Genomic DNA, 25,350 nt, shown 5'->3' with positions numbered 1-25,350 from the left:
TACCTGTTAATATTCACATGGTTAACGGTTTGAACCTTGCAGGGAAAAACTGCTGCCTATCACTTTTTCCTGAGGAGAACACCATCCTCTGAAATTACATAATACAATACTGGTAGCACAATTCCATTGACCTTTCAGAAGACCAAAGTTGTAAGAAATGTGCTGAAAGTACAAACTGAGCTATGGATTTCCATAATCTATTATGAAAAGGAATATTAAATACTATTGATAAGGAAGATAGAGATGTTTAAATCTATTTTATCTAAATTGCAATGACTAGCAATAGGAGACCCATATTTTTGATTTTGATTGTCTAAGATTATATGCCAAGTTTGCAGTAGGCAGTAATTGTGTCATCATATACACAACATGCAAACAAATTCCTGCTGGACTCATCTTTAAATGTCTATCCTTAAGTTAGTTTTGTAATTTAACATATTTATGTAGTCAACAAACTATAATGAATTGTTTCAAACTTATTATAATCAAAGTCTAACCAATAGCAGGAAGTCTTTTAATAATCTTAACTAAAGTATGTTTCCCATCTGAAGTAATTGATATCATTCTTGACAAGTAGGGAAAAAGAGAAATACTCCTAGGGAAAAGCAAAATTGTATTAAAATGCGCTAACATTCATTCCAGTATCCCATGTTACTTACAAAATTATAAATATTTTTGTATTGCAGCCTGAGATTTGTCAATTCTTCCCTTAAGTAGATCCCTAATCTGTTGAAATATTTTGGTTTGTTTGCCTTTCTCTCCTTTCCCCCATCTCATGTATGCATTCAAAAAAAACATTGAAGGGCAGCAGAATGAAGGATGCTTTCCTGATTGTCCATGATTTTGCACTGACATTGACAGATTCCTACCAGAAATGAAAATGTTTGTAATTTATCAAAAATAAGGATTCTGGATCATTCACAAAGTAGTCACATATCCACCTTATTACTCTTCTGAGACAAGAACAACATAACATGACAAGTTACAATAAAAATAGAATTGATGACATGACTTCATCATCTGATCATCTTCCTGAAGTAAAGAAAAATTGTGCCATTCTGAAGTATTTTGTTCCTAAATTTTAACTGGTGATTAAACTGTGGAGCTGCATTATGTACTTATAGCGTAGTACTGGCCTCACCAAAATAAACTAACTTTTAACCTGTAGGGAAAATTTTACCTGAGTTAACTTTCAAGACTTCAATGAACCATGGGGCGTTGTGCATTGACTTACATATTTTCATTATAGTATCATAGAATCATATACTAGCTAGGGTTGGAAAGGACCTTAAGATCATCTAGTCCCAACCCCCCTGACGTGGGCAGGGACACCTCCCACTAAACCATATCACCCAGGGTTCTGTCCAGCCTGGCCTTGAACACCGCCAGGGATGGAGCGTTCACAACTTCCTTGGGTAGCCACCCTCACAGTAAAGAATTTCTTCCTTATATTTAACTCGAACTTCCCCTGTTTAAGTTTTAGCCCATTACCTCTTGTCCTATCATTACAGTCTTTAATGAAGAGTTCCTCCCCAGCATCCTTGTAGGCCCCCTTCAGATACTGGAAAGCTGCTATGAGGTCTCCAAGCAGCCTTCTCTTCTCCAGGCTGAACAAGCCCAACTTTCTCAGCCTGTCTTCATACAGAAGGTGCTCTGGTCTCGTGATCATCCTTCTCTGGACTTGTTCCAACAGTTCCATGTCCTTTTTATGTTGAGGACACCAGAACTGCACACCGTACTCCAAGTGAGGTCTCACAAGAGCAGAGTAGAGGGGCAGACTCACCTCCTTCGATCTGCTGGTCACGCTCCTTTTGATGCAGCCCACGACACGGTTGGCTTTCTGGGCTGCAAGTGCACACTGCTGGCTCATTGCTCCAACCCAGGTGCAGGACCTTGCACTTGGCATGGTTAAACCTCATGAGGTTGGCATCAGCCCACCTCACAAGTGTGTCAAGGTCCCTCTGGATGGCATTCCTTCCCTCCAGCGTATCAGCCGAACCACACAGCTTGGTGTCATTGGCAAACTTGCTGAGGGCGCACTCAATCCCACTGTCCATGTCAGCGACAAAGATGTTGAACAAGATTGGTCCCAACACCGATCCCTGAGGGACACCACTTATAATGAAAGTTTCAGTCTTTTTTTTTTTTCTTAAGACTTATTTTCTTTTATCATTATTATTATTGGTGGTAGCAGTAGTGATTTGTGTTATACCTTAGTTACTAAACTGTTCTTATCTCAACCTGTGGGAGTTGCATTTGTTTCAATTCTCCTCTCTGTACCTCCAGGAGTAGGGGGAGGTCAAGAAGTGGCAGGGGGAGTGAGTGAACGAGCCCTCTGCTTGGTTTTAAACCACGACAGTCAGACATGATAATTTGCCACGTAGAGAATGATGGCTCGAGTGGCACCCACTTAAATTACAAATGATCATGTGTAATTATTGCTAGTGATGACAAAGCTGACACAATATGTTTAAATAGTTGCATATAGGACCAGTTTATTGTTTTGCACTCACACTGAATATTTTTATATTGCTTTTTTTCATTACTTTTTTTACAACCCTCAGCATTCTTTAGCTTGCTTTTTTTTTTTTTTTTAAGTATGCATCTTTTGATTTTGTTATGTTACCAAACTCTCTTAAGCAATCACTTTTTTATATGCTGGAAAGCCAATTATTAAAGCATGTCTGTGGAGCTATAATACCTTTATTATTGTAGTGCTTAGAAATGCCAAATATAATTAGACTCCTCTCCAATGTTAGGTACTTCATAAATAGGTTTATTGGATACTGGTATAGTATATCACATGGTTTTGGTGCTTTAATATATCTTTGTGGCAGCCTTCCTACGAATGAATGTGCTACAAGGGAAGTCATACTCAAACATCAGGGACATTATTCTCATCTCACTTTGGTTTTATGCCAGTAAAAACAGAATAGAGTATTCCAGATTCATATTAGTATTACTCCTGATATTTATAGACATAACTGACATTGAAATTGAACTCAGGATAGAAAATACAGCTCTGCAAATAGCCATTTAAGAGAGAGGGAGTAACTTTGATAGTCCAATCCCCAAATCATAGCCTTAATCAAACTCATATTTTTCATGCCAAGTTGTATAATTAATTACTTTATATCAAGCTAAATATTTGACACAAAATGTTAGGATTTGGGTTTTTTGTAATAGAATTACAAAGCTAAAGTCACCTTATTACAAGAGAAAGGTAATCATCTGCTTGTTGTCCAGTAGTTCAGTCAATACAGTTGTCCAGATGATGACGTATATCTTCCAGAAATACCAAGATTCATCTTCCATTTGTGCATTTTCTATCCATATTTCTCACATTTTATCAGATTAGTCTGATCATTAAACTACAGAATATTTGAGGTTGACATATGGTATTGTGTTTCTGTTTCTCCTCATTATAAACACCACTGAAGTTCAGAGTTTCAGGCATTCAAATTCATGAGGGACCAACCTATATATTTAGCCATTATAGGTTTCTGCACTGGTTTTGGCTGGGATAGACTTAATTTTCTTCATAGTAGCTAGCATGGGGTATGTTTTGTATTTGTGCTTAAAATAGGGATGTTTCAGTTATTGCTGAGCAGTGCTTGCATAGAGTCAAGGCCTTTTCTAATTCTCGTACCACCCTGCCAGCAAATAGGCTGTGGGAAGGAAGCTGGAAGGGGACACATCCAGGAAAGCTGATCCCAAATGACGAAAGTGATAAACCATACCATATAAAGTCATGCTCAACAATAAACTAGGGGGAAGGTTGGCCATGGGGACAACTGCTGGGCAACTGGTTGGGCAATATTTGGTGGTGAGCAACTGTTTTAATATGCATCACTTATCTTTCTTGGGGTTTATTTCTCTCTCTTTGTAGTTTTCCTTTTCATTACATATCATTGTTATTATCAATAATTGTTATTATTATTATCTTTTATTTCAATTATTAAACTGTTACTATGTCAACCCACGAATTTTCCCATTTTTACCCTTCCTGCTCTCTTCCATCCTCCGTCCTGCTGGGGAGGTGGAGTGAGTGAGTGGCTGTGTGGTGCTTAGTTTCTGGCTGAGCATAAGCAAGGATGGTTTCTAAGGCTTACTGTATCTCACACAAAGGGGGATAAACAAGTAAGTGGTTTGTATCATGTTAAAGATTTCAGTAAGTCAGGTGTTGTCTCTGAGCTCAGAAACATTTTTTCATTCCTTGAGAATTATCTGGCATGGATTCCGCATGTTACCTTGCCAAATGGAGTTGGTGGCATCTGAGGTGGGACTTGCTAAATCACTCTGCTGAAACTCTTCCAGTTTGTACAGTGGAGAGATTGAGAATTATTCTCCATGGTAGTTGGAGGTTTCTAATCTGTTTACTTGTAAGTTCTCTCCTAACCCCCATTTTAATGAGTTACTTGTGTTACCCTAACTAAAAAAAGACAAGGTGGAAAAAAGGTGGAAAAAAGGTGGAAAGGTTATTTCCAAAGTGTGTAGATAGGTCATGAAGCTCAAGAAAATCAAATTCATGAGAAATATGGACATCAAGACTCTAACCAAACAGGAATTCTCTAACTAAATACCTTTGAGAATATCAGCCTGATTTGCTGATCAAAGGTCAGAGTAAGAAATCATATCAAGGTGAGACATGAACTGAGGTTTTCCATATCCTTATACTGTTCCTTTAACCACAAGATATATAATCTCAAATACCTTAGCAGTTAATTTTAGTAGATGCTGACAGCATAGACATTTTTTCTGTTGTTGTGTTTTCTTAGGATATTTCAGAGAAGTGAGGTTAGATGGTCACCTGTTAGAACATGTCCACAGTTACAGATCTTAGCTGGCTTTCCATCTGGTATGGATTAACCATTTTACAGTACTGCCAAGTTTTTTCAAACCTCTTTATGGGTAGTAAGATGCTTGCTTTACATTAGCTGTTGTTTCACATAATCAAAAGCATTCTCTGTGCTTATAGATTTATGATTAAGGTGGCCGCAGAAATGATCCTACCTTCATTCTGTAATGGATACTTTGTCAGTAAGCAATTTGCCTCCATTCACTGAAGACAGTTTTGAGTGCTTCATGGAGCTTAGCATTTCTTGCTTGTCTGCATGTGACAGTAGTGCACCTGTTGTCTGATCCAGGTAGACACTTCATACAGATTTGCACTGGTTTTGGCTGGGATAGGGTTAATTTTCTTCATAGTAGCTGGTACAGTGCCTTGTTTTGGAAGTGTGATGGAAGAAGTGTTGATAACACAGGGATGTTTTAGGTATTGCTGAGCAGTGCTTACACAGAGTCAAGACCTTTTCTGCTTCTCACACCACCCACCAGTGAGTAGGCTGGGGGTAAACAAGAAACTGGGAGGAGACACAGCTGGGACAGCTGACCCCAGCTGACCAAAGGGATTGTCTGTGCCATGTTGTGCCAGGCTTGGTGATTTGTGTCTCCAGTATGATGGGTCTCTTTCATTCAGCGTTACTGAATCATTACTGGCATGCATCAGTTTTGCTATACTAAAAATATTCCTTTGTTTGGGCTGTTTAGGTTAATGGCAGTATAATCCAGGTCAGTATCAAAAGTCTTGCAGGAGGACCATTTATACCGTACTTTGTTATTCTCAATAAATAGTAGCAATATTTAATTCATCATTTGCATTTCATGAGTTTCTAAGCCTGCAGTTTCACAGACAGGGTATATAGGATCAAGATTTCTTAATTATTGTGATTTAACAGATTGTCCATGCTTGCTGCCAGTCATTTCACCTTTTCAAGTTGGGAAATGAATAAATGTAATCTCAGTAAAAGGATGTTTGGGGGTAAATTCATACAGGCACTCCCTCTATACCTCTCCTCATGGGTTAATTAAGTCATATATAGTGGTATTTAAATCTATAGAAGATAATCTGAAGAGGTGATTAGCAGCAGTTAATCTTGAAAAAAAGCAAGATCTAAGAAAAATCTGGCCTTCTGTACTTTCATATTGTATGAGAAAGAGATGCATTGAGGGTGCACAAGTCTCTTATTAGATATAGAATTGTAGAATGGTTGAGGTTGGAGGGGACCTTAAGGATCACTTAGTTCAGCCCCCCTGCCATGTGCAGGGACACCTTCTAATAGAACAGATTGCTCAAGGTCCCATCCAGCCTGGCTTTGAACACTGCCATGGATGGGGCAGCCACAACTTCTCTGGGCAACCTGTGCCAGTGTCTCAAGATTATTTGAAGTTCAAATAATAAGTTCCACTTTTTAGACACCTACTGGAACATATGTGGACTAATATATATAGAAACTTTATATCCCTTCATAAGCATCAGAGGAAATAATTCCTTAAAAAAAAAAGAAAAGACTGTACCTCCCTTATGGCTAGTTGTTCTGATTGGATTTCTAAATCCTAATCTCCTAGCCCTTATATCAGTTTTCTGGGCAGAGGTATATAAGGGTGCTAGATTTAAGTGTCTAATGAGCCTATGACCATATAAAAGCACCAGGACAGGTTTACGCATCTTGGCTGGAAGACTAACAGTTAGCTTAAAAAAAAAAAAAAAAAAAGCAAAACAGTAAACAGACTAGAAGAAGTATCAGTCTTATCCTTTGGATTGCTGTACAAGTTCCAGCTGTGCTATTAAGCATATTCTGTCAGACACCAGGCTTCCTCCAAAGCCAGCAATAAAATGCTGCAGAAGGAGACACAGCAGGGGAGACCCTTTGCCTCAGTTTCCTGCTGCATTGGTGTTACACAGCAGCAAGCTGGAGTGGTTCTCTTGCGTCCCAAAGTGCTGGGTTCTCAATTACCAGCCTTCTAACTGCTGAGCTTTAAATTAGAAAATTCTTCACAGTGAACCTTTTTGTAGCTGATGAGAGCATCTGTACTGCAATCCTGTACTGCAACACATATTAGCCTCCCATTATTCTCTGACCCTCTCATTCATCAGCTTTTTGAAGCTATAGGGAATGAAGCAAGCACTAGCACTGCTCTTTCCTGACTATGCAGCATGCATTCTGGAAGGTAGTCCAGGAGGCTGACAGATAAGGGGTTAAAGTGCTCTGCATTTTGCACTTTATTACTAACCTTCCAGCCAAAGGGGACTTGTTCTCCTTTCACTGAAGTCCTTCACTCTCTTTGCATTACTTTTGGTGCTGTATAACATTTTAAAAGCTCCCTGACTGACAGACATGGCCAGAGGCAGAGCTCTGCTGGGAGAATTGTAATGTACAGAGCCTCCTCAGCAAAGAGCAATGCTATAGTAGTTAAATTGAATATAGCGTGATTTTGGGGGTTGTGAAGCAGTGCAGGCTATCCCGCTTTTTAATGTGGTTTTTATTTCCAGCTCGTATCTGTTACTGGGTATTTCAAAAGGATACTCTGAATTCTTTGTTTGCTTTTTTTTTTTTTTTCTCTGTGTTTCATGGTTGCTGCGATTTTGCCATAAAAAAACTAGGCATGAACACTGCAATGGTGGATCGAGAGACACAGGAGTTTGGAATTCTTGGAACTGAATAATGGGTGAACCTGATGTGATATACCATTGAATACATTGAAGAGAGAAGCACAAAAAGTCATGTGAACTGTTAAATAAAAAAAGCCTCTAATAGAAATACATACCAAATATATTAATACTGAGTGCAGTTCTGTAGCGTGGTAGGGTCCTGTCTGAAAGTTTCTTTGCCAGAATAAAACCCATAGACAACAAGCAAAGCATTTCTGCTCTGGACAGTAGTATGGAAGATTCTTCTTCTCCATATTTTCTGTGTAAACCCAGAGTAAATATTTTTGACATCACTGGTGAGTAACAGTTTTGTCTGATAACTGGGTCATGAAGCAAAGGCAAATGGCCTGTCCTCAGACACAAAGGTAATGCTAAGCAGAACAAGAATGACCTATTGTAAAAACTGTACAATGTTCTAGAGCAGCTCAGTGCTATAAACAAAATAGCAATCTCTTTTAAAAATGTAATTCCTAATCTTTGCCTCTATAAACTAACTTGGTGTGAGAATTTTGATGAACGCTTCAATGTAATTTTATGTAATTTGATGTTGCATGTAAATCTCTTTTATAGGTCCCTTTAGATGGAATTTAATGTGACAAAAACCTTGTCGTCAGAAGGATTAATGCCTGCATTAGCATTTCCGCAATAAAATCAGAAGCTAAGTGGTGGAGGCCACAGACACCTCAAACCTGGATTCCTCTGCTCTGCATTAAGTACTGGAGTTTTTATTACTTGCTGTAGGGAAGCCATTGCCAATGCTTACAAGGAACTGCTTATCCCTGCTTCTCTGTGTCCTGTTTGATGGAGGTCTCCTAACACCACTGCATCCACAACCACAACAGACATTAGAACCAGAGGCAAGAGAAAATGTCCCAGTGCCTTGGAGGAGGTCATTTGCCCAGCGAGTCAAACGAGGCTGGGTGTGGAATCAATTTTTTGTGCTGGAGGAGTACATGGGCTCTGAACCTCAGTATGTTGGAAAGGTAATCTTTTACTTTTTCTTTGAAAGTTGAAATGAAGCAGAGAAATAGTAAAATGTGCTGAAAATGTGTACCTGTTTTGAGTGAGGCAAATCTCCAACTGACAGTAGTTTGCCTCAGTTCATCCCCTTCACCATTCAGGCTCTCATTTAGGCGCTATGGGTGTTACTATTACTTTTAGTGCACAAGTTTCTAACGTTTACTTTCTACAGTATGTTTGTCATATTTCCTTATCTTTGGTTTTGGAAAAAAAACAAACATTGGTAGTTCTGATATAAGTTTGTGATTTACAACTAGCTTTAACTGAATCTTCTTCAATAGCATACCTGATTTTTAGCAATGAATGTCAGAGTGAGCAGAGATAAGCTTTAAGCCAGAATTCTTAGCCCAGAATGCACAGTCATTTCTGTGACTGGTGTGGTTACTCCATGACAGTTTCCAGGTAATGAAGATACCTGCTTTTTGCTCTATTATCATATGCCCCAGTATCATTTACTTTTATTTCTGATTGTTCGGATAATTTTCAGGTATTTCTAATATGTTTTATTGCTTCATAATTCACACTCTTGCTTTATAGCTTTTATACTTTGTGTACAGTTATGCACTCTCACACATGCAGAGAATTTATGCAATTTTTCTTTCATTATATTACCATTGTTTCTGTCATAGGGAGTAAGTGGTTTGATACCCAACTTTTAGAGAGGTGTGTGGAGAGGTGAATTTAGATAATAGAGTGTACAGAAAGGAAAGCTGAAAACAAGACCTGAAAAAAAATAACACAGGATATAATTGGATGCTATGTAAATTTTTTTACTTAAGTAAAGGTCCTTGCTCAGTGAAATAAGAGATTGGGAATTCATTTCCTAGGTCCTCAAATGCTACTTCCCTGAACAGTGAAGTTCAAATTCTCCTAGCATAAAAATGAGGCATCATGCTTCAGTTTTTAATACCATTTTTACTTTTCTAAATGTAAAAGCTGGGAATTTGGTTGTGTTGGTTATTTTTTTCTTTGTTTTCTTCTAAATCTAAATAAAGTTAACAGAAAATTAATTTTGCCTCCTACCCTTCCAGGAAACTATTCTGAGTAAAGGATGTATACTTAAAACAGAAAATGACTACAAGTGGTGCATTAGATTTTACAAATCAGCCAAAAATGTACATGGGTATAACATGTGTAGGCATTTTTTTTAAGCAATAAAACATATTAGTTAAAACAATTTACAAAGAAGTACCTGTATACTACAAAGATAGTAAGTTTGTTTTAAAGTCTGAAGAATGGTGGGTCACATAGTGAAAAACTGCATCTTTGTGACTCTGGCTGATATAAATTCCACTTTCTCTAACACATATCTTCATTCTGGTGCAAATGGGGACTCTAATCATATCCAGTGCTGTAGCACAGGGAACATGATTGCTGAGCTTTTTGCCTCAGAAGACAGAAATGTTATTGCTGCACCACTGTGATTCATTGGTCTTTATTCTTTTAAGGTAGTCTGACTAGTCATTTAAGAGTCAGTTGTAAGCTGCCAAAATTAATATTTTGCACAGAATTGACTATTATCAATACATTGAATTTAAACTTATAAGCAACTTCAGAACTAATGGGATATTTCCATTAAGAATAACATCACATCACAGATTTACCTGGCATGTTCTTAACTCTTAGACTTTTTGGACCTGTTTCAAATTGCAGAAAAGACACTTTCGTAAAATAAGGAAAGATCTAGTTGCAGTATAGCACACACAATAGTGATGTTTATTGACAAGATATCATACAACATTGTCACCTAATAAATAAAATGATAGAGGGAAGTATTTTGGTGCTGACAGATAAATTAGGATGTTTAATTAGTACATCAGTGATATAAAGTAAAAAAATCTGCTTACAAAATAACGCAGTTCATTCCAGATGATCTTTCTTTTTCCAACAATGTTTATTACCTGTGAAGAATCCTTTCAATGTTTATCAGAATTTATTTCATCTATATTAACTATTTGCTTCAATATATTTGAAAAAAGAACCTCCTAGTTTTTTTATAAGTCTTCTTTGCATAATCACTTCAAAAAAACCCACCCACCTACCACCCCAAAAAATCCAAAATCAAACCCAACCAAACAACAAAATAAAACAAACCAAACCAGCCAAACAAACAAAATCCCCAAACAAACAAAAAACCCCAAACCAGCTACAACAAAAACTCAACCAGAAACCCCACAAAAAATCCCCCAAGATGGAGAGGTTAGTGTTTCCCTTCTTTTTCCACAAAGCTCTCATAGAAGGTAAAGCGCTGAAGGGGAGAGAAGTTATTTAGCGAAAGTGTGGTCTTTTAAATCCAGGTAGTGAAAGGCATACTTAATATAAATTCAAAACACTGTCAACTGAAATGCAGTCAGCAGTGGCAAATGAGTATCTTTAGATCTTATTTAATTTTTAAATATTACAGAAATTTTATAAGGTATGAAGTGTAATTAAGTTATTGATAAATTTGTTTTATATTTGCCATAAATTAGCTTTATTCCAAAATCATATATTATCAAAGTAATTATTTTTATTATACTGTTGTGCTATATTGCAAAGTAATAGAAATTATATTATAAAGTGCAGGATATTTCATTTGACCTGAAATCACAGGATTTTAATCTTCCTCCTATATAACTTCTGCCCTATTAAAGTCACAGTAATTTGTTAATAAGAGTTTAATGTGTCTATTAAATCAGCTGACAATTTCACTAAACAGTTAGGGGTGACTAGTTAATTTTGGAAGCCACCTGTAGGAGAACACAGATTTACAGCAATAATGTCAGCTGTTACCAGCCAATACACTTAATTCATTTTATGTCTGCTTTTAGAAGAGTATCTCAAGAAGTGTCAAGTTGCAAATCAAAATATAGTTTAGAAACTGATAGGGATTAGTCTAGCTAACACTGAGAGATCTTGAAATAGTGCTTCATGTTGACATATTGTCGTAGTTTAAACCCAGTCAGGTAATTCGTTCGCTCACTTCCCCCCCCCCTTTCTTTCCCTCCCCCTGCTCCCGGAGGGGTGGAGAGGAGAATCGAAAAGAATGCAACTCCCATGGGTTGAGATAAGAACAGTTTAGTAACTAAGGTATAACACAAATCACTACTGCTACCACCAATGATAATAATGATAAAGGAAATAACAAGGGAAGAGAATACAACACCTCACCACCAGCTGACCGATAACTTGCCCCCCCCCCCACCAGCTTCTCTTTTCCTGAGTCCAGCTCTTCCTCCTCTGCCTTGCTGGGAAATGCTGCGTGGTCTCCTGCATCCTCCTGGGGCTCGGCGGGTGGCTTCCGGGGCATGCTCTCGGCCGTCGCGGAGCTGGGCGCCGTCGCGGAGCTGGGCTCCTCCGCGGGGCTCGGATCCTCCGCGGGGCTCGGCTCGGCCGCGGGGCTCGGCTCGGCCGCGGGGCTCGGCTCCTCCGCCGCCTTATCCCGCTGCTCGGCAGCCGCTTCCTTCTGCTCCTCGACCTCCCCGACCTCCTCCACCGGCAGCCGTCCCCTCGCGGCCTCCGGCCCCGCTCCCGCCGCCGCTCGGTCCCCGGTGCCGCTCTCCCGGGCCGGTTCGGCTGCCGCCGGCTCCCGGGGCCGCTCACCCTCAGCTCCCCGCAGCCTCACGAAGATGGAGAGTAGGGTGAGGGCCAGGACGGTGAAGAGCAGCCGGACGGCCAGGTACAAGTCCACGACCTCCCTGGGCAGCCTGTTCCAATGTTCCGTCACCCTCACTGAGAAGAAGTTTCTTCTCAAGTTTAAGTGGAACCTCTTGTGTTCCAGTTTGTACCCATTACCCCTTGTCCTATCATTGTTTGCCACTGAGTAGAGCCTGGCTCCATCCTCGTGACACTCCCCCTTTATGTATTTATAGACACTTATAAGGTCACCCCTCAGTCTCCTCCAAACTATAGAGACCCAGCTCCCTCAGTCTTTCCTCATAAGGGAGATGCTCCACTCCCTTAATCATCTTCGTTGCCCTGCGCTGGACTCTCAGCGCTCCCTGTCCTTCTTGAACTGAGGAGCCCAGAACTGGACACAATATTCCAGATGCGGTCTCACCAGGGCAGAGTAGAGGGGAAGGAGGACCTCTCTCGACCTACTAACCACCCCCCTTCTAATACACCTCAGGATGCCATTGGCCTTCTTAGCCACAAGGGCACAGTGTTGGCTCATGGTCATCCTGTCGTCCACTAGGACCCCCAGGTCCCTCTCCCCTACACTGCTCTCTAACAGGTCGTTCCCCAACCTATACTGGAACCTGGGGTTGTTCCTGCCCAGATGCAGGACTCTACACTTTCCCTTGTTATATTTCATCAAGTTACTCCCTGCCCAACTCTCCAGCCTGTCCAGGTCTCGCTGGATGGCAGCACAGCCTTCTGGCGTGTCAGCCACTCCTCCCAGCTTAGTGTCATCAGCAAACTTGCTGATAGTACACTCAATTCCCTCATCTAAATCATTGATGAATATATTAAATAATACCGGTCCCAGTACTGACCCTTGAGGCACTCCACTTCCTCATTTTAGCCGTGAGGATGCTGTGGGAGACTGTGTCAAATGCTTTGCTGAAGTCAAGCTAGACCACATCCACCGCTCTGCCATCATCCATCCACCGTGTTATTTCCTCATAAAAGGTTAAGAGATTGGTCAAACATGATTTCCCCCTGGTGAAGCCATGTTGACTGCCCCTCATAACCTTCTTATCCTTGATATGCCTTAAGATGGTACCAAGGATAAGGTGTTCCATCACTTTCCCAGGGATGGAGGTGAGGCTGACCGGTCTATAGTTACCCGTGTCCTCCTTCTTGCCCTTTTTGAAGACTGGAGTGACATTTGCTTTCCTCCAGTCCTCAGGCACCTCTCCCGTTTCCCAAGACTTGGTAAAGATGATGGAGAGTGGTCTAGCAATGACTTCCGCCAGTTCCCTCAGCACCCGCGGGTGCATCCCATCTGGACCCATGGATTTATGGATGTCCAGATTGCTCAACTGGTCTCTAACCCATTCCTCATCGACTAAGGCAAACCGCTCCGTCGACCTCAGATTACCAAACAAAAGATAATACCCTTTATCAGACATCCATGTAAGAAGACCCAGGCTAAAAAGAAAAAGTGGGATATGGTGTTGCTATGTAACCCATGAAAACTGAAGAGATGCTGGAAGGCTTGCTGTGAAATAAGGCATGCTCATGTACTTTACTGTCCTTCATGTGTTTTCCTGGTACTGAGACGCTCCAGGACAGACAAAACAGCACATATGTGAATTAGGATGAAAAAGTTCATTATTCTTTTTTTGTGCCAAAGCTTGGTCCTCACTGAATGATGACAGAAGTCATCATTATTCTTTTTTTGTGCCAAAGCTTGGTCCTCACTGAATGATGACAGAAGTCATCAAAATATCAGAAACTCAAGCATGGCCATGTCTCAACCCAGGTTATAACCACTAGTAAGGTCACAGTTTTAATAGCACTTATGCAGGGATGGCTCAAGGGGGTGCAACCCCACCAGAACATCATAGATGTTTCCATAACCTTTCTTTATTGTAGAGTTTAAATAGTGACATACAGAGGCAGCATAATAAATGAAAGTTCAAGAGAACAAAATAGATGAGAACAGTATAGGTTCTTTATTGTCAAGATAATACTAACAAAACTTTTTATTTGTTATACATGTGTCGTGCTTCCATTTTTATATGTGTGTATTTGTGTTCCTAGTGTGTAAATTTATTGCATCTTTCTTGTGTTGTACTCCTGCACAGTTGCTCTTAGTAGGGATTTTTTGCTGGTTTTCCTCAAGCTTTCAGAGACAGGCATATGGCAACCTGTACTGACAAAGACTGGATGCATAGGAAAAGATTTAAAAGTCCTCTTCCAGGTAATAGCCATTTCTCTCCTGCTTTCCAGTGTGCAAAGAACTAAATATTCTCAGTTTGTTGGGTATTATCTTGGTACTTAATAACCTACATGTTTAGCAAGATTTTGTTCTTTAAACTTCTGTTACATTATATATGCTCACATATAAGCTACTACAGTTGCTTTTTTTGCTATGATCCTTACCAGCTGAAAAATGTAATAGTCATGACTGCCCTATGGCATAACAGGGGGCATATAATAACATGGTATTTTTCATCTGACTCAGTCTGAGAAAGCCTCATCACCTTCAAAGGTTTCCTCATATATCAAGGCAGAAACAGTGCTGATTTGGGGGAAGTAGAGCTCTATATCTGTAACCAGAACAGAGTGCTTTTTTGAAAACTCATAATTTATCCTTTGCATCTGAAATATGAGCATAGAATTTATTTATTCATTTTATAATGGATAGCTTTTAATATAATGATATTAATATTGATGAACTTCCATCAGTCTTAAATCAACACCTCCTTCTGAATGCATACTCCGATTTTACATTTTCCCTCTTGGGTGAGTGTCTGGATGACAGGGCAGTCTGTGCAGGAAATTTTGCACTGCTTGTACAGAACCTGTTCTCAGACAAACGATTTTAGTGTTGTGGCTGTCATTTTTGTGTTATTCACAAGCACTGAGTTAAGTTGAAAGAAAGAATAAAATTAAAGGAAGAGAAATACATGCAGTGAATTTGAAAGCTACTGCCTTTTGAGGGAAAAGAATACTGAGGTGTCTGTTCATAATTGCACCCTGATTAATCTGATTACTTTTTTAAATAGCATTTCTACTGGATTTTTGCTAAGAGGGTCACAATAATGTATTATTTAAAGCTGTCATAATGCTTTTTCTGTTTTATCAGATTCTACGCCCACAACTGAAGTAACAATATTAAAGAGAGACCTGTATATAATTTCTATTAAACATTTGCACAATGCCATCTTCAAGGAGATAAGAGTTGTTTCAGGACCCACTGCTAGTGATGTGTTAATTGACTCCAGTGATGCAGAACATCACGGTTACTCATTTCTGGATGATTTTAATATGAAAGATCTTCCAAACAGTATTTATAAAAATGAGCTTGTTGTGTGTATCTGTCTTTAACCCACAGGAATTCGTATAACCACCTCTGTCAGCAGACATCACAGTGAAATTCTTGCCTTAGTGGTCCTTAGACAATAATTTAAAGTATGATCAGGCATGATCATTTTAGCCTGGCTTACTAAACTGACTGAGTTTATATCATTCACATTTTCAAGTAAAAACATTGTCACAATTTATTACAGATAAGAAAATTGACAAGGAGAAATGAAATGGTAAAAGAAAAAAGGTGTAAGAGGAATCAGAACTGGGGGCAGAACTCTGGGCCTCTTATCTTGCTGTGTTGAGACCTTTGTCTCTCTCATGTCTGGCTGGTGAAAAAAGTGATGACTTTAAAAGCTTTGCATCCTGTATACTGCATAAAGTACGTGAGACACAAAGCAGTTTTGACAGCTGCACATGAAAGTTTGAGAAGGAAGTAGAACCGTGGAAACACAAAACCCCCATGAGCAAGTCAAACCGCCATTTAATGTTTACTTTTGCAAACTTATCATTTTACAAGGTATATAAAGACCTATTTTTATTGCCATGAGTGGTAGAGATGAGCAATTTACAATGTTTCCTACTGATCTAGTGGCTTCAGTTGTTTATTGATTTATATAGGTTGCTCATAGCAGGAAAATTAGAAGCAAAATACTGATAGTAGTTGGGATTGCAAGATCTCCAGTCTGGAAAAGCATCAGAGTGTCAAGTAAGAAATTACATGAAAATGACAAGGCAGCAGAATATGGAAAAGTATTAAATACCTTTAGCCTTTCCTCTGTTTGGGTTAGAATGTGTAAACCAAAGTAACAAGGAGGTTCAGAAGCTGAATTAAACTTATGATTACTGCAGCACATGAGGTGTTAAAAAATAAGGGGATAGCATAAAATCTCACTCAAACATGTTAGAAAAAGTGCAAATTCCCACTAGGAAAAGTCAAGTTATACAAAATATTAATGAAAGAATTGCTAAATGATAGCAAACTAGTTTAAAGCTCAGGATTTCATATCGATGAGATAAGCTATTTTTTTCACAATGTGGACTTTTTTGTTGGTTTTGGTCATTTTGGGGGGATGCTGATTTGGTATATATACACTTTGCGGAAAAATGAGAACAACAAGTTTTAGACATTTAAAATCATGAAATTCGTTTCATAATTCTTAAAATTTTAACATCAGATGTTAAAAAGTGGATACTTACATCATTTAAATTCATTGTTTTAATAAAACACAACCAGTGGTCTAAGATGTGAAAACTGCTTGCTTCTTAAGTATATGTATCAAACCACAATTTGTAACTCCTACCTGATAGGGAAAGCAATGGACTAAAAGCAGGTGCTGTTTTTGTGGCACATGCTGTTTCCCTCACTCAACTCTATGTACCACAGGGTGTAAACAACTGTCTCTCCTCCCCTCTAGAGGTAACCATCCCCTGATCCTTCTTTCTCTCTCCCTGTAGCTGACATCCACTCTGTTGCAAAAGCTACAATTACCTTACTCCTTACAGAGGGTCTGTTCCATACACAATTAAATTCTGAGCAATGAACTGAGCTGTTAATTTTGAACTCCACAGCTTCTTTTCTGATTTGAAATAAACCTTGTGTACCCAAAAGCTTACATTTTCTGCATGTGTTGGCTGAAGTCTAATGAAAGGAACTGCTTTCATAAATGATCCTTGTATTGGCTACATAATAATTTATATGTAAAACAGATTAGATTACATTTTTTCTACCTGAAAGAAAAACCTGCAAAAAAACCAACATGCATGAAAGTCAAAAAAAAGTCTTAACAAAAAAAAAGTTGAATGTGACAAGACTGAAACCTAGGAAATAATATTACATAAAAATAAATCTTATTCAAATGTACCAGTACTAGTATATATTTTTGTTACACCAACATTATTGTGCAGTTCTTTCTCTCGGTTGCCACTTGTTCCTCAACATTTACTCTATCAATGAAACCTCCCAGGCAAGCTTGTCATTTACAGCCCTTGAACTGTAGTGGTACCTGCGCTCAAACATGGCTGCCAAAGACAGACAGATAGGAAGCACAAATATTTCCGTGTATCTTCTTGCTGTGATGTTTTATCTTTTTATACAAATCTAATTCTTAGAAAATGCAGGTCATTTAAATCATATTTTGCAATCTGTTTCACAAAAGTAAAATTGCTCCTTAAAGTGGATAAGAGTTGAAATCATGTCATGATAGTCTGACTACCTGTTAAGCTGAAAAGCAAAAACAAATGGAAAGAAGTTTTTGTTATACCTTCTGCTTTATTTCTGTGGCAGAAATCCTCATTTGTCTTTCAAACTGAATAACCTTCAGAGTTCTTTATATGTTTGCATACAGTCTTTATATACAAAATGAATAGCACAAAAATTGAAGCAGAGTAGGTGTTTTCTGTGCTGGCTGAATAAGAATTAGGCCTGTCAGGGATGTGTGCTCCAGGCTTCTGATTTTTCTTCTCTTCAAAAGCGCTTTTCTGGTGCTTAGTTCCACTTGTCCTTTGAAGAAGCTTAAGGTGAGGCAAGATGACAGAATTTTCTGTTCCCGTATGTTAGAGAATAATGTCAATAAATGTGTTCTAATTATTAAAACCTTTTCTCCCTGTGACTGTGGCAGTGAGTAGTCCCAGGCAATGACACTATGCCATTCATCAGTGGTTGTTCTATCCAAATTTCTCTGGTGATGTTCCTTTTCAGCAGTCACGTCTGAGTAAGCCCTCAACTGGTTATGAGTCTTTTTTTTCTCTTGAATCTTGGTGTTGATGTAGAATTACTGTGCTGAATAGAGTGAAGGTTTTTTAATGTTTTGTAATGCATGAACAAAAGATATTTTCTTCAGGGTGTCAAGATGTTTGGATAGTTAAAAAGAGTAACTGTCAAAAAACATCAGCCTATAGATATTTATGTATTATGGCACATGTGAATTAAGGGTTACAATTTAAAAACTGGTGCAGGGCAGTAGAATTTTTCTAACAATAGGATTTTTTTCTTATTGTGAGAACTGAAGCATAACCTATCAAAGAGCAAGCAAAGAAAAAAATCTTATTGAATTTATTAGTGCAATGTATATCTTCTAGAATCTGAGAACACTTTTCAGCACTGCTATGTAAGCCAGTTAATAGCTCATGGTTTTCAAATCCAGTTGTATCATCTCAACAACAGGTAACTGCTGCTAGCTTAATTCTAACTGATGCCAGTAGTAGAGTCCAAGAAAAAAAAAATCAATGAGTGTTTGCAGAATCAGGAGATTCCTCTGTAGGCCTAATGAATTCTGGCAGACAGCATTTGTGCAGTTTAAGAACTGTAATAGAGATGCTGAAAACTTGAAACACCACTTTTACTGAGAATTTCTTTTTAGTAAAGGTATGCTTTACTGTGGCATATTAAAAAAATATTTATTTTGAGTAATTTCTATGCTGATAGACTAATTTGGTATTTTTAGAAATTTAAAGGGCAATAACACAGTTGTTATCTATGCCAGAAACAATAGTTTTGGCTTTTTTTGTATGACAAAAGACAGAACCAGAAATGTTCTTCATTCATGTGGGATACACAGAAGATTGATTCACTTTATTTGCTATTTTAACATGTTCATTGCAATGCTTCATTTGCCGTGTCTGAAAGCTATTATAAGGCCTGGTTCTGAACTGCACTTAACTACATCATTCCTTCTTCAGCAAGCTGAATTTAAAATTCTGCCAGATAAGGCAACTGCAGCATAATTTGATTACACAGAACAGTAAAATTAGATATATTGTCACTTAAAAAAGAAAAGAATATGTAACCTATTCTCTTGTTTGGAGGAACTTTGTTTGTTTTAAGAAATTATAATTGATCCTACAAAAATGAATTGTTCTGTCTTCTACAGTGTTTGCCATCTCTATAAAATACTGAGATTCAGAGAGGTGCTTTTATGTGCCTCACTAAGGAATCAGAATGTTACAGTGATTATCCTTGCAGCGGCTACGTGAGGCAAGAAAGTATTAGTTCACTTCCATAAGAAGGGAGTTGAAGCATACGAAAGACTGAATTACTTGTCAGAGTAATTATCAAAATCATAATTAAGCTCTCGAGACTAAAAAGTCCATCTTTCTGATTTTTTAATGTGTTTTTTTAATATAAATAATAGTCTACACTTTGATTTTGTCAGAATTTAATAGTAGGGTGTTCTGCCTATGCTGAATAACACAGTAACTGAGAGAGCTGGGCAGATCTGCCTACCTGGAAATGAAATAAAGGATTACTGATTAAATTCCTCTACATCCAGCCACTGCAATTCTCTTTAGATTAAACAGTTAGCTTCCAAGTCCTTTCCTAGTCTTGACATTCATAATGTCAAATTTGTAACTGCAAGGTGAAGTAAGCTCAAGGGAAAGATGTAAGGGGAGAAAAGGGCAATGCTGTCAATTCCCTGCTAGCCTACTGTATTCATGGATCATCAGACTAGACGACAAAATTATTAAAATAGCAGAGAAAACAGGCAATCAAAAGAACGGTACTTGTAATAATCTTTCTGCATTATTCTTCATGCTTCTTCACTTGTGTTCTTTGGAACAGATTGTTAACATGTTTCTTTGGGGAGCCCAGTCCCAGAGACTGATTCTGAAGTAATGGCTTCCTCTGTGTATTAAATAATTCTGAAAGGCTGCTCATTTTCTTTAGTTATCTCCAAGTATCAGTGGTAAAAAATTTGTAAAAAATAATAGCCTATTGGCATTACTTTTTCTGTAGGCTATACAACATAATGAAAAATTTGTGCTGAATTTGATCACATTTTATATATTATACAGATAATTTTGTATTATTGGGAAAAATATAAAATGGTCTTATTTGGGAGAAAAAAAAGCCTGCAACTCTTCTGCCAAGGCAGGAATCAAAGATTCTCTCATCCTGTGTATTTGTGTGGGCTTTATTGCCATGTTTGTTAATGATGGACATTTGGTATGTTGTGAGTTAGATAAATATGCTGAAATTATTTACTTCAGTATTTTATCCCCAGTGTTGCTTTCCAGTAACGTAGCTCAAAGTGCAGGAAAAAAATGGGTTACAAAGATAAATATAGGTAAAATTATGCAGGGACTTTGCAAAGCCTTTGACAGTTGTCCTGGGTTCAGCAGTAGCAGTCATTTTTCTCCTCCTTGGTAGCTGGTGTAGTGCAGTGTTTTGACTTTCAGCTCGGGAACAGAGCTGATAGCGATGTTTTGGTTTGGCCAAGGACTTTGTGAGCCTCATGCTCTGCCAGGGAGGAGGGGAAGCCAGGAGGAAGCAGAGACAGGACACCTGACCCAAACTGACCAAAGAGCTATTCCATACCACAGCACGTCATGCCCAGGATGTAACTGAGAGTTAGCCGGAAGGGCTGGAGAGACTGCAGGGTTGGAGGAGGTATCGGTCGGTGCTTGGTTGGGCTGAGGGGGGCAAGTTATCAGTCGGCTGGTGCTGAGGTGTTGTATTCTCTTCCCTTGTTATTTCCTTTATCATTATTATCATTGGTGGTAGCAGTAGTGATTTGTGTTATACCTTAGTTACTAAACTGTTCTTATCTCAACCCGTGGGAGTTGCATTCTTTTCGATTCTCCTCTCTGTCCCGCCGGGAGCAGGGGGAGGGCAAGAAAGGGGGGGAAGTGAGCGAACGAATTACCTGACTGGGTTTAAACCACGACAACAGTGTATCATGATAATGTATTTGAATAGCTGAAAGCCATGTATAGTCTTAATATCCATGGGTGTTATAAACTAAAGGACAGGATGAACAAGGGTCTAAAACAGTGCCTTCAAAGAAAGATGATTGTGACATTTATTTAAATGCTGCCAATAGCCCACACATTCTGACAGACTTTATTAACACAAATAATTTTCAGAAAATGATCTTCAGATTCAGGGATTTTAAAGTAAATTTTTTTTTTCCTGTTAAATTCTAGTTCACTTCATGTTATGCCACCACTAATTTTATAACCGATGAGAGCTGTGAATATTTACAGAGACAGAAATTGACTTTGTTTACAATACAAACATAAACTAAAGCTTACTTCTATTTATTGGTGTGCCCAAAAAATAAACTGGACCTTTCCTAAAAGAAAATCTTTTTGATTCTTCCAAAATAAAGAAGTGGATATTATCCTTCTTAAATATTTCTGTCCGTTTCTGTTTCAGAATCATGGCATTTGTGCATTAGCTGCTATCTGGCAGATCTCCATGAGAGTTTTCATTCTGATCTAAAGTGCACTTTTGACGCAAATCAGATCATTTAGACTTACTGTACTTTTGTTCACATTGGGAGAAGTCTTGAAGAGTACAAACTAGATCACTTCTGGATAAAAATAAGCAAAGAGGATGCGCTACATGAATTGGCACTTAGTCCATTGCACCAGATGAGATCTTGTCCACAGCAAAAAAACTCTGAGGTGCATTTACTGTGGGCATCATTCCTCAGCATCAGCTGCTTCATTCTACATATATACTCTTACTGGTTCACGTTACTTGCTAACATAGATACAGCTTATGTCTAAACAGATATGGTGAAACTACCCAATGCTGGGTGAGTGCTGGCATGTTTAGTCAGCTCTATTTCCCTAAGTTTTAGTTAAATTTCCAGTCCTTTTAAGAAGAGCAACTGGGTAGAAGTGATTTATACAGTCAAGTGTCCAAAGGTGAGGAAGAAATTATGCAGAATAGTACTATAATGTAGGAGAGTAGGATCTCAGTTTTATAGTAGCTCTTTGCAGTATTTATATTAAGATTTATATTTATACCATTTATATGCATATATTTGTCATGTTTTCATTCTTGTAATGCACAGCTCTCATAGCCTAAAATCCTTGGAAATCGTGGTACTAAAAGATAAGTCTTTGCATGGTTTACACAAAATCAGAGCAGAGACAGGCTGTTGAGTGAGAAGAAATAAGCTTCCAATGTATAGAGGCAAGAGAGGTCCCTGAGCAAAAAATTTCCATTGCATTCTCATGTGTATATCCTGCTGTACTGTCGAATCACTTTTTAAACAAATAACCCCCAAATTATACTCATGGAGTCTGGTATACACATGTATGTGTGTTCGTATGTCTGTGATCTCCATCTGAGGTCTACAGGAGAAGTCAAAAATAAAGCCTGAGTAAATTTACATTTGCCCATATGCCTTCTCTTTTGGTTAATTCTGTCTTATATGTGTTAGAACACAGCCATTACTTTTTGCAATGTGAAAAAAGAAAACACAAAGAGGAATAAAAATTTTGAGACGGACCAAGTTTATGTTGAAGTCACTGAGAGATTTCTATTTTAATAATTTTTTATTTGATCCTAATTGATTGATAAGACAAAGCATGAAGGAGGCAATGCAATGTTGTAAGAATCATGACAAAGAAATAAAAAAAATATTTTTTAATGCATTTGGTTTAGGAAATATGTTCTATTTAAGTAGTCTTTTTTCACTGCCATAATGAAAGATAACAACTAAAAAAAATAATTTTTCAAGAGAAAAATTTTATGTGAAAAGGGTAAAAGGAATTATGAAGAACAGAAATAATTTTCTAAGTATTGGTTTATGCTCTTACATATTTTTTTATATGCTTTTTTAATGTGAAGGCCAGCACTTTTTCCTGAATAAGTGCTCATGAAATTATTAATTGCATTTTTTCTAAACTATAAAAATTAATATTTCAAAACTTTTTATATGTGAAAGAGATAAGAAAGGATGCATACATTATAAACAATCTGCGATAGGGAAATCTTGTATGCAGAATGCAGTCTAAAATGCCACATTTTTTCCTTTAAGATTCTCATAAAATGCATCTTTTTAAAATACTTGGCTATGTAAAATTCATTTGCTCTTTCATTCGGAAACATTTGCTAGCTGTTTTGCAACATCCATTAGTAATGCATATGATTTACACATTTGGTCATCTTTTTCTGTTTGTTTTCTTGTTTCATCTTTTTTCTTTTTTTCTCTTCCGTGTCTCATCAGGCAAAGAACTACTAAAACTAGCATATGAAAAATATGTGGGTGTATGTTTGTGTGAGTAAAACCAGCAGCTGGGGATCCTTCATTTGATTGTATACTTTTTGTGCTGATAAATGATCCAGACTTTATTCTCATGGGCCTCCTGGTTCCACTGTTTTGACCTTTAGTGCTTTAATCCTTAAACCTTCATTGAACTAGCGCAGTTTCATGTGGAAGGAGGACAAGTTTGCTTTAGTTGGTGCTGTGGAGATCATCTGCTGTTCTTCAGAGTCAACTTGAGTTATTGGGATTGATCATTTGTCAGGTGTTCACAAACTGAAGCTGTATAAAGTTAGATTATTCTGCTTCACTTCTCTGATCTTTGTTTGAGGCTCTGCAGCTTGAATGGAAAGCAAACTTATGCTCATCTGCAGCTGCTGTTGTGCTGGAAGGCAGCTAAAAGATAGAGTACTGCTATTAGAGTCCCTATATTTTCACTGAATTTTGTTTACAAATTGTACCGTTGAGCTACTTTGTATCCTCTTTGTTTGTCTTTTTCCCTTCCTGTAAGCAGGATTGATAATGCCCTCTGTAAATTGATGTACAGTTATCATCTGAAGTTCTTATATGATCATGGGTTTGTGGAACCTGAACATCATTAAATTTCCTATGTCAAAGTCCATAATACCTCCAGGATTTTGACAGTGCTACTCAAATTCTGCAGCGCTGATATGTGTGTGCTGCTAATTTGTTGTTGCTATGACTAGTTTATTACTTCTCCTGTCTACAGCAAAAAGTGTTTTTCCATCCTTTTCACACCAGGCAGTACTGGAAATGTAGGAGTTCTAGTGGACTAAGAGAAAGAGCTGGTATCTGCTGCCCTAGCATAGCACGACACAGGTGCTTCTCCTGTGGGAGAGAGGTAGGTGTAGAAGCAGGGTCAGCCCACAGACCATAGTCATTAATACTGGGAAAACCATTATTTATTTGTACTTTAGGAAAGTCATCTGGAAGCCCCACACAACCTTCCCTCAGTAGTTCTGGTGCATCTCTGTGCTCCTGTGCTGAGGAGGGATGTATGTTAGAACACTGCATTTCAGTCATGGGAGGAAATATCCTTCATCTAAGATATATAACTGCTCTTTTATAACCTCTTTATAGATAGGCGTGTACCTCTTCTTAGCTGTGCTTTGTACAGCCTAGCCTTGCTGAAACATCTGTTCATCTGCCCGTCAAAGTCATGACATTCACAGATCACGAGCAAGTTGAAAAACCACTCTGTATTTTATTTTCCCATCTTCCAAAAATTTTTCTTGTTTCTCCTTCTTAAAAATGAAAACAGTAAGTTTTGAGGGAAAACTTGCTTCAGTAGAGAAAGCATGTATCAGATTTTTTTTTTGAGGGGGAAGCTAATTAGCATTTCTGAGGTTCTTTCATGTGCAGGAACAAAACAATTTTTTACTTGTGGAATGAAGAGAGGCCTTCCCATTCTCCTATTTTCTCTTCTGAAATATGGATTCCATTTCACATTCATATAACACTTAAGAATGAATTTTAGTAGGATTATTTTCAATGATAAAGATTAGAAATTTTACTGAAAAAGAAAAATCCCAAGGAATCCCATACTCCGTGGTCAGTTCCATAGTGCTGTTAATAAAGGAGTCACAGAAACCCCAAAACTGTCACCAGGGGTCCACAGTACTAACACAGTTAACTACAAAATAGATGCTTCAGGAAGTCAGAAATGCTACAGTGCTACTAGGTGCAGCTGGTATATCAAATTAGGAAGAAAGTAAATTAGTGGTGCTCCACGTACCAGCTGTTCCGGTAATGAAAACTCTACTACTTAGAAGTATTGCTTAAAGCAAACTAATTGTAAGATTATTTCTATTTTATGTGAGATTGGTGTTATAATGGTTTGGTAATCATTCTGGCTAAACC

General features: G+C 38.1%; 1 protein-coding gene across 4 annotated transcripts in view; it reads left to right on the top strand.

Annotated features, from left to right (window-relative positions):
* CDH12 (cadherin 12) overlaps nucleotides 1-25,350 on the top strand; it is a 540,002-nt gene that overhangs the window by 384,054 nt on the left and 130,598 nt on the right. For all 4 annotated transcript variants that reach the window (XM_061449266.1, XM_061449262.1, XM_061449263.1 and 1 more), the window contains exon 3: nucleotides 8,063-8,475. In XM_061449266.1, the coding sequence (XP_061305250.1) occupies nucleotides 8,248-8,475 (228 nt within the window). In that variant the 5' untranslated portion in view covers nucleotides 8,063-8,247. The remainder of the gene's footprint in view (nucleotides 1-8,062; nucleotides 8,476-25,350) is intronic.

The sequence above is a fragment of the Pezoporus flaviventris genome, unplaced genomic scaffold, assembly GCF_033815535.1.
Source record: "Pezoporus flaviventris isolate CSIRO_AGI_PZ_B2104156 unplaced genomic scaffold, CSIRO_AGI_Pfla_v1 ptg000007l, whole genome shotgun sequence".
Lineage (NCBI taxonomy): Eukaryota > Metazoa > Chordata > Aves > Psittaciformes > Psittacidae > Pezoporus > Pezoporus flaviventris.
The sequence above is the reverse complement of the archived record's forward strand: the minus strand, read 5'-3'. Positions and strand labels throughout refer to the sequence as shown.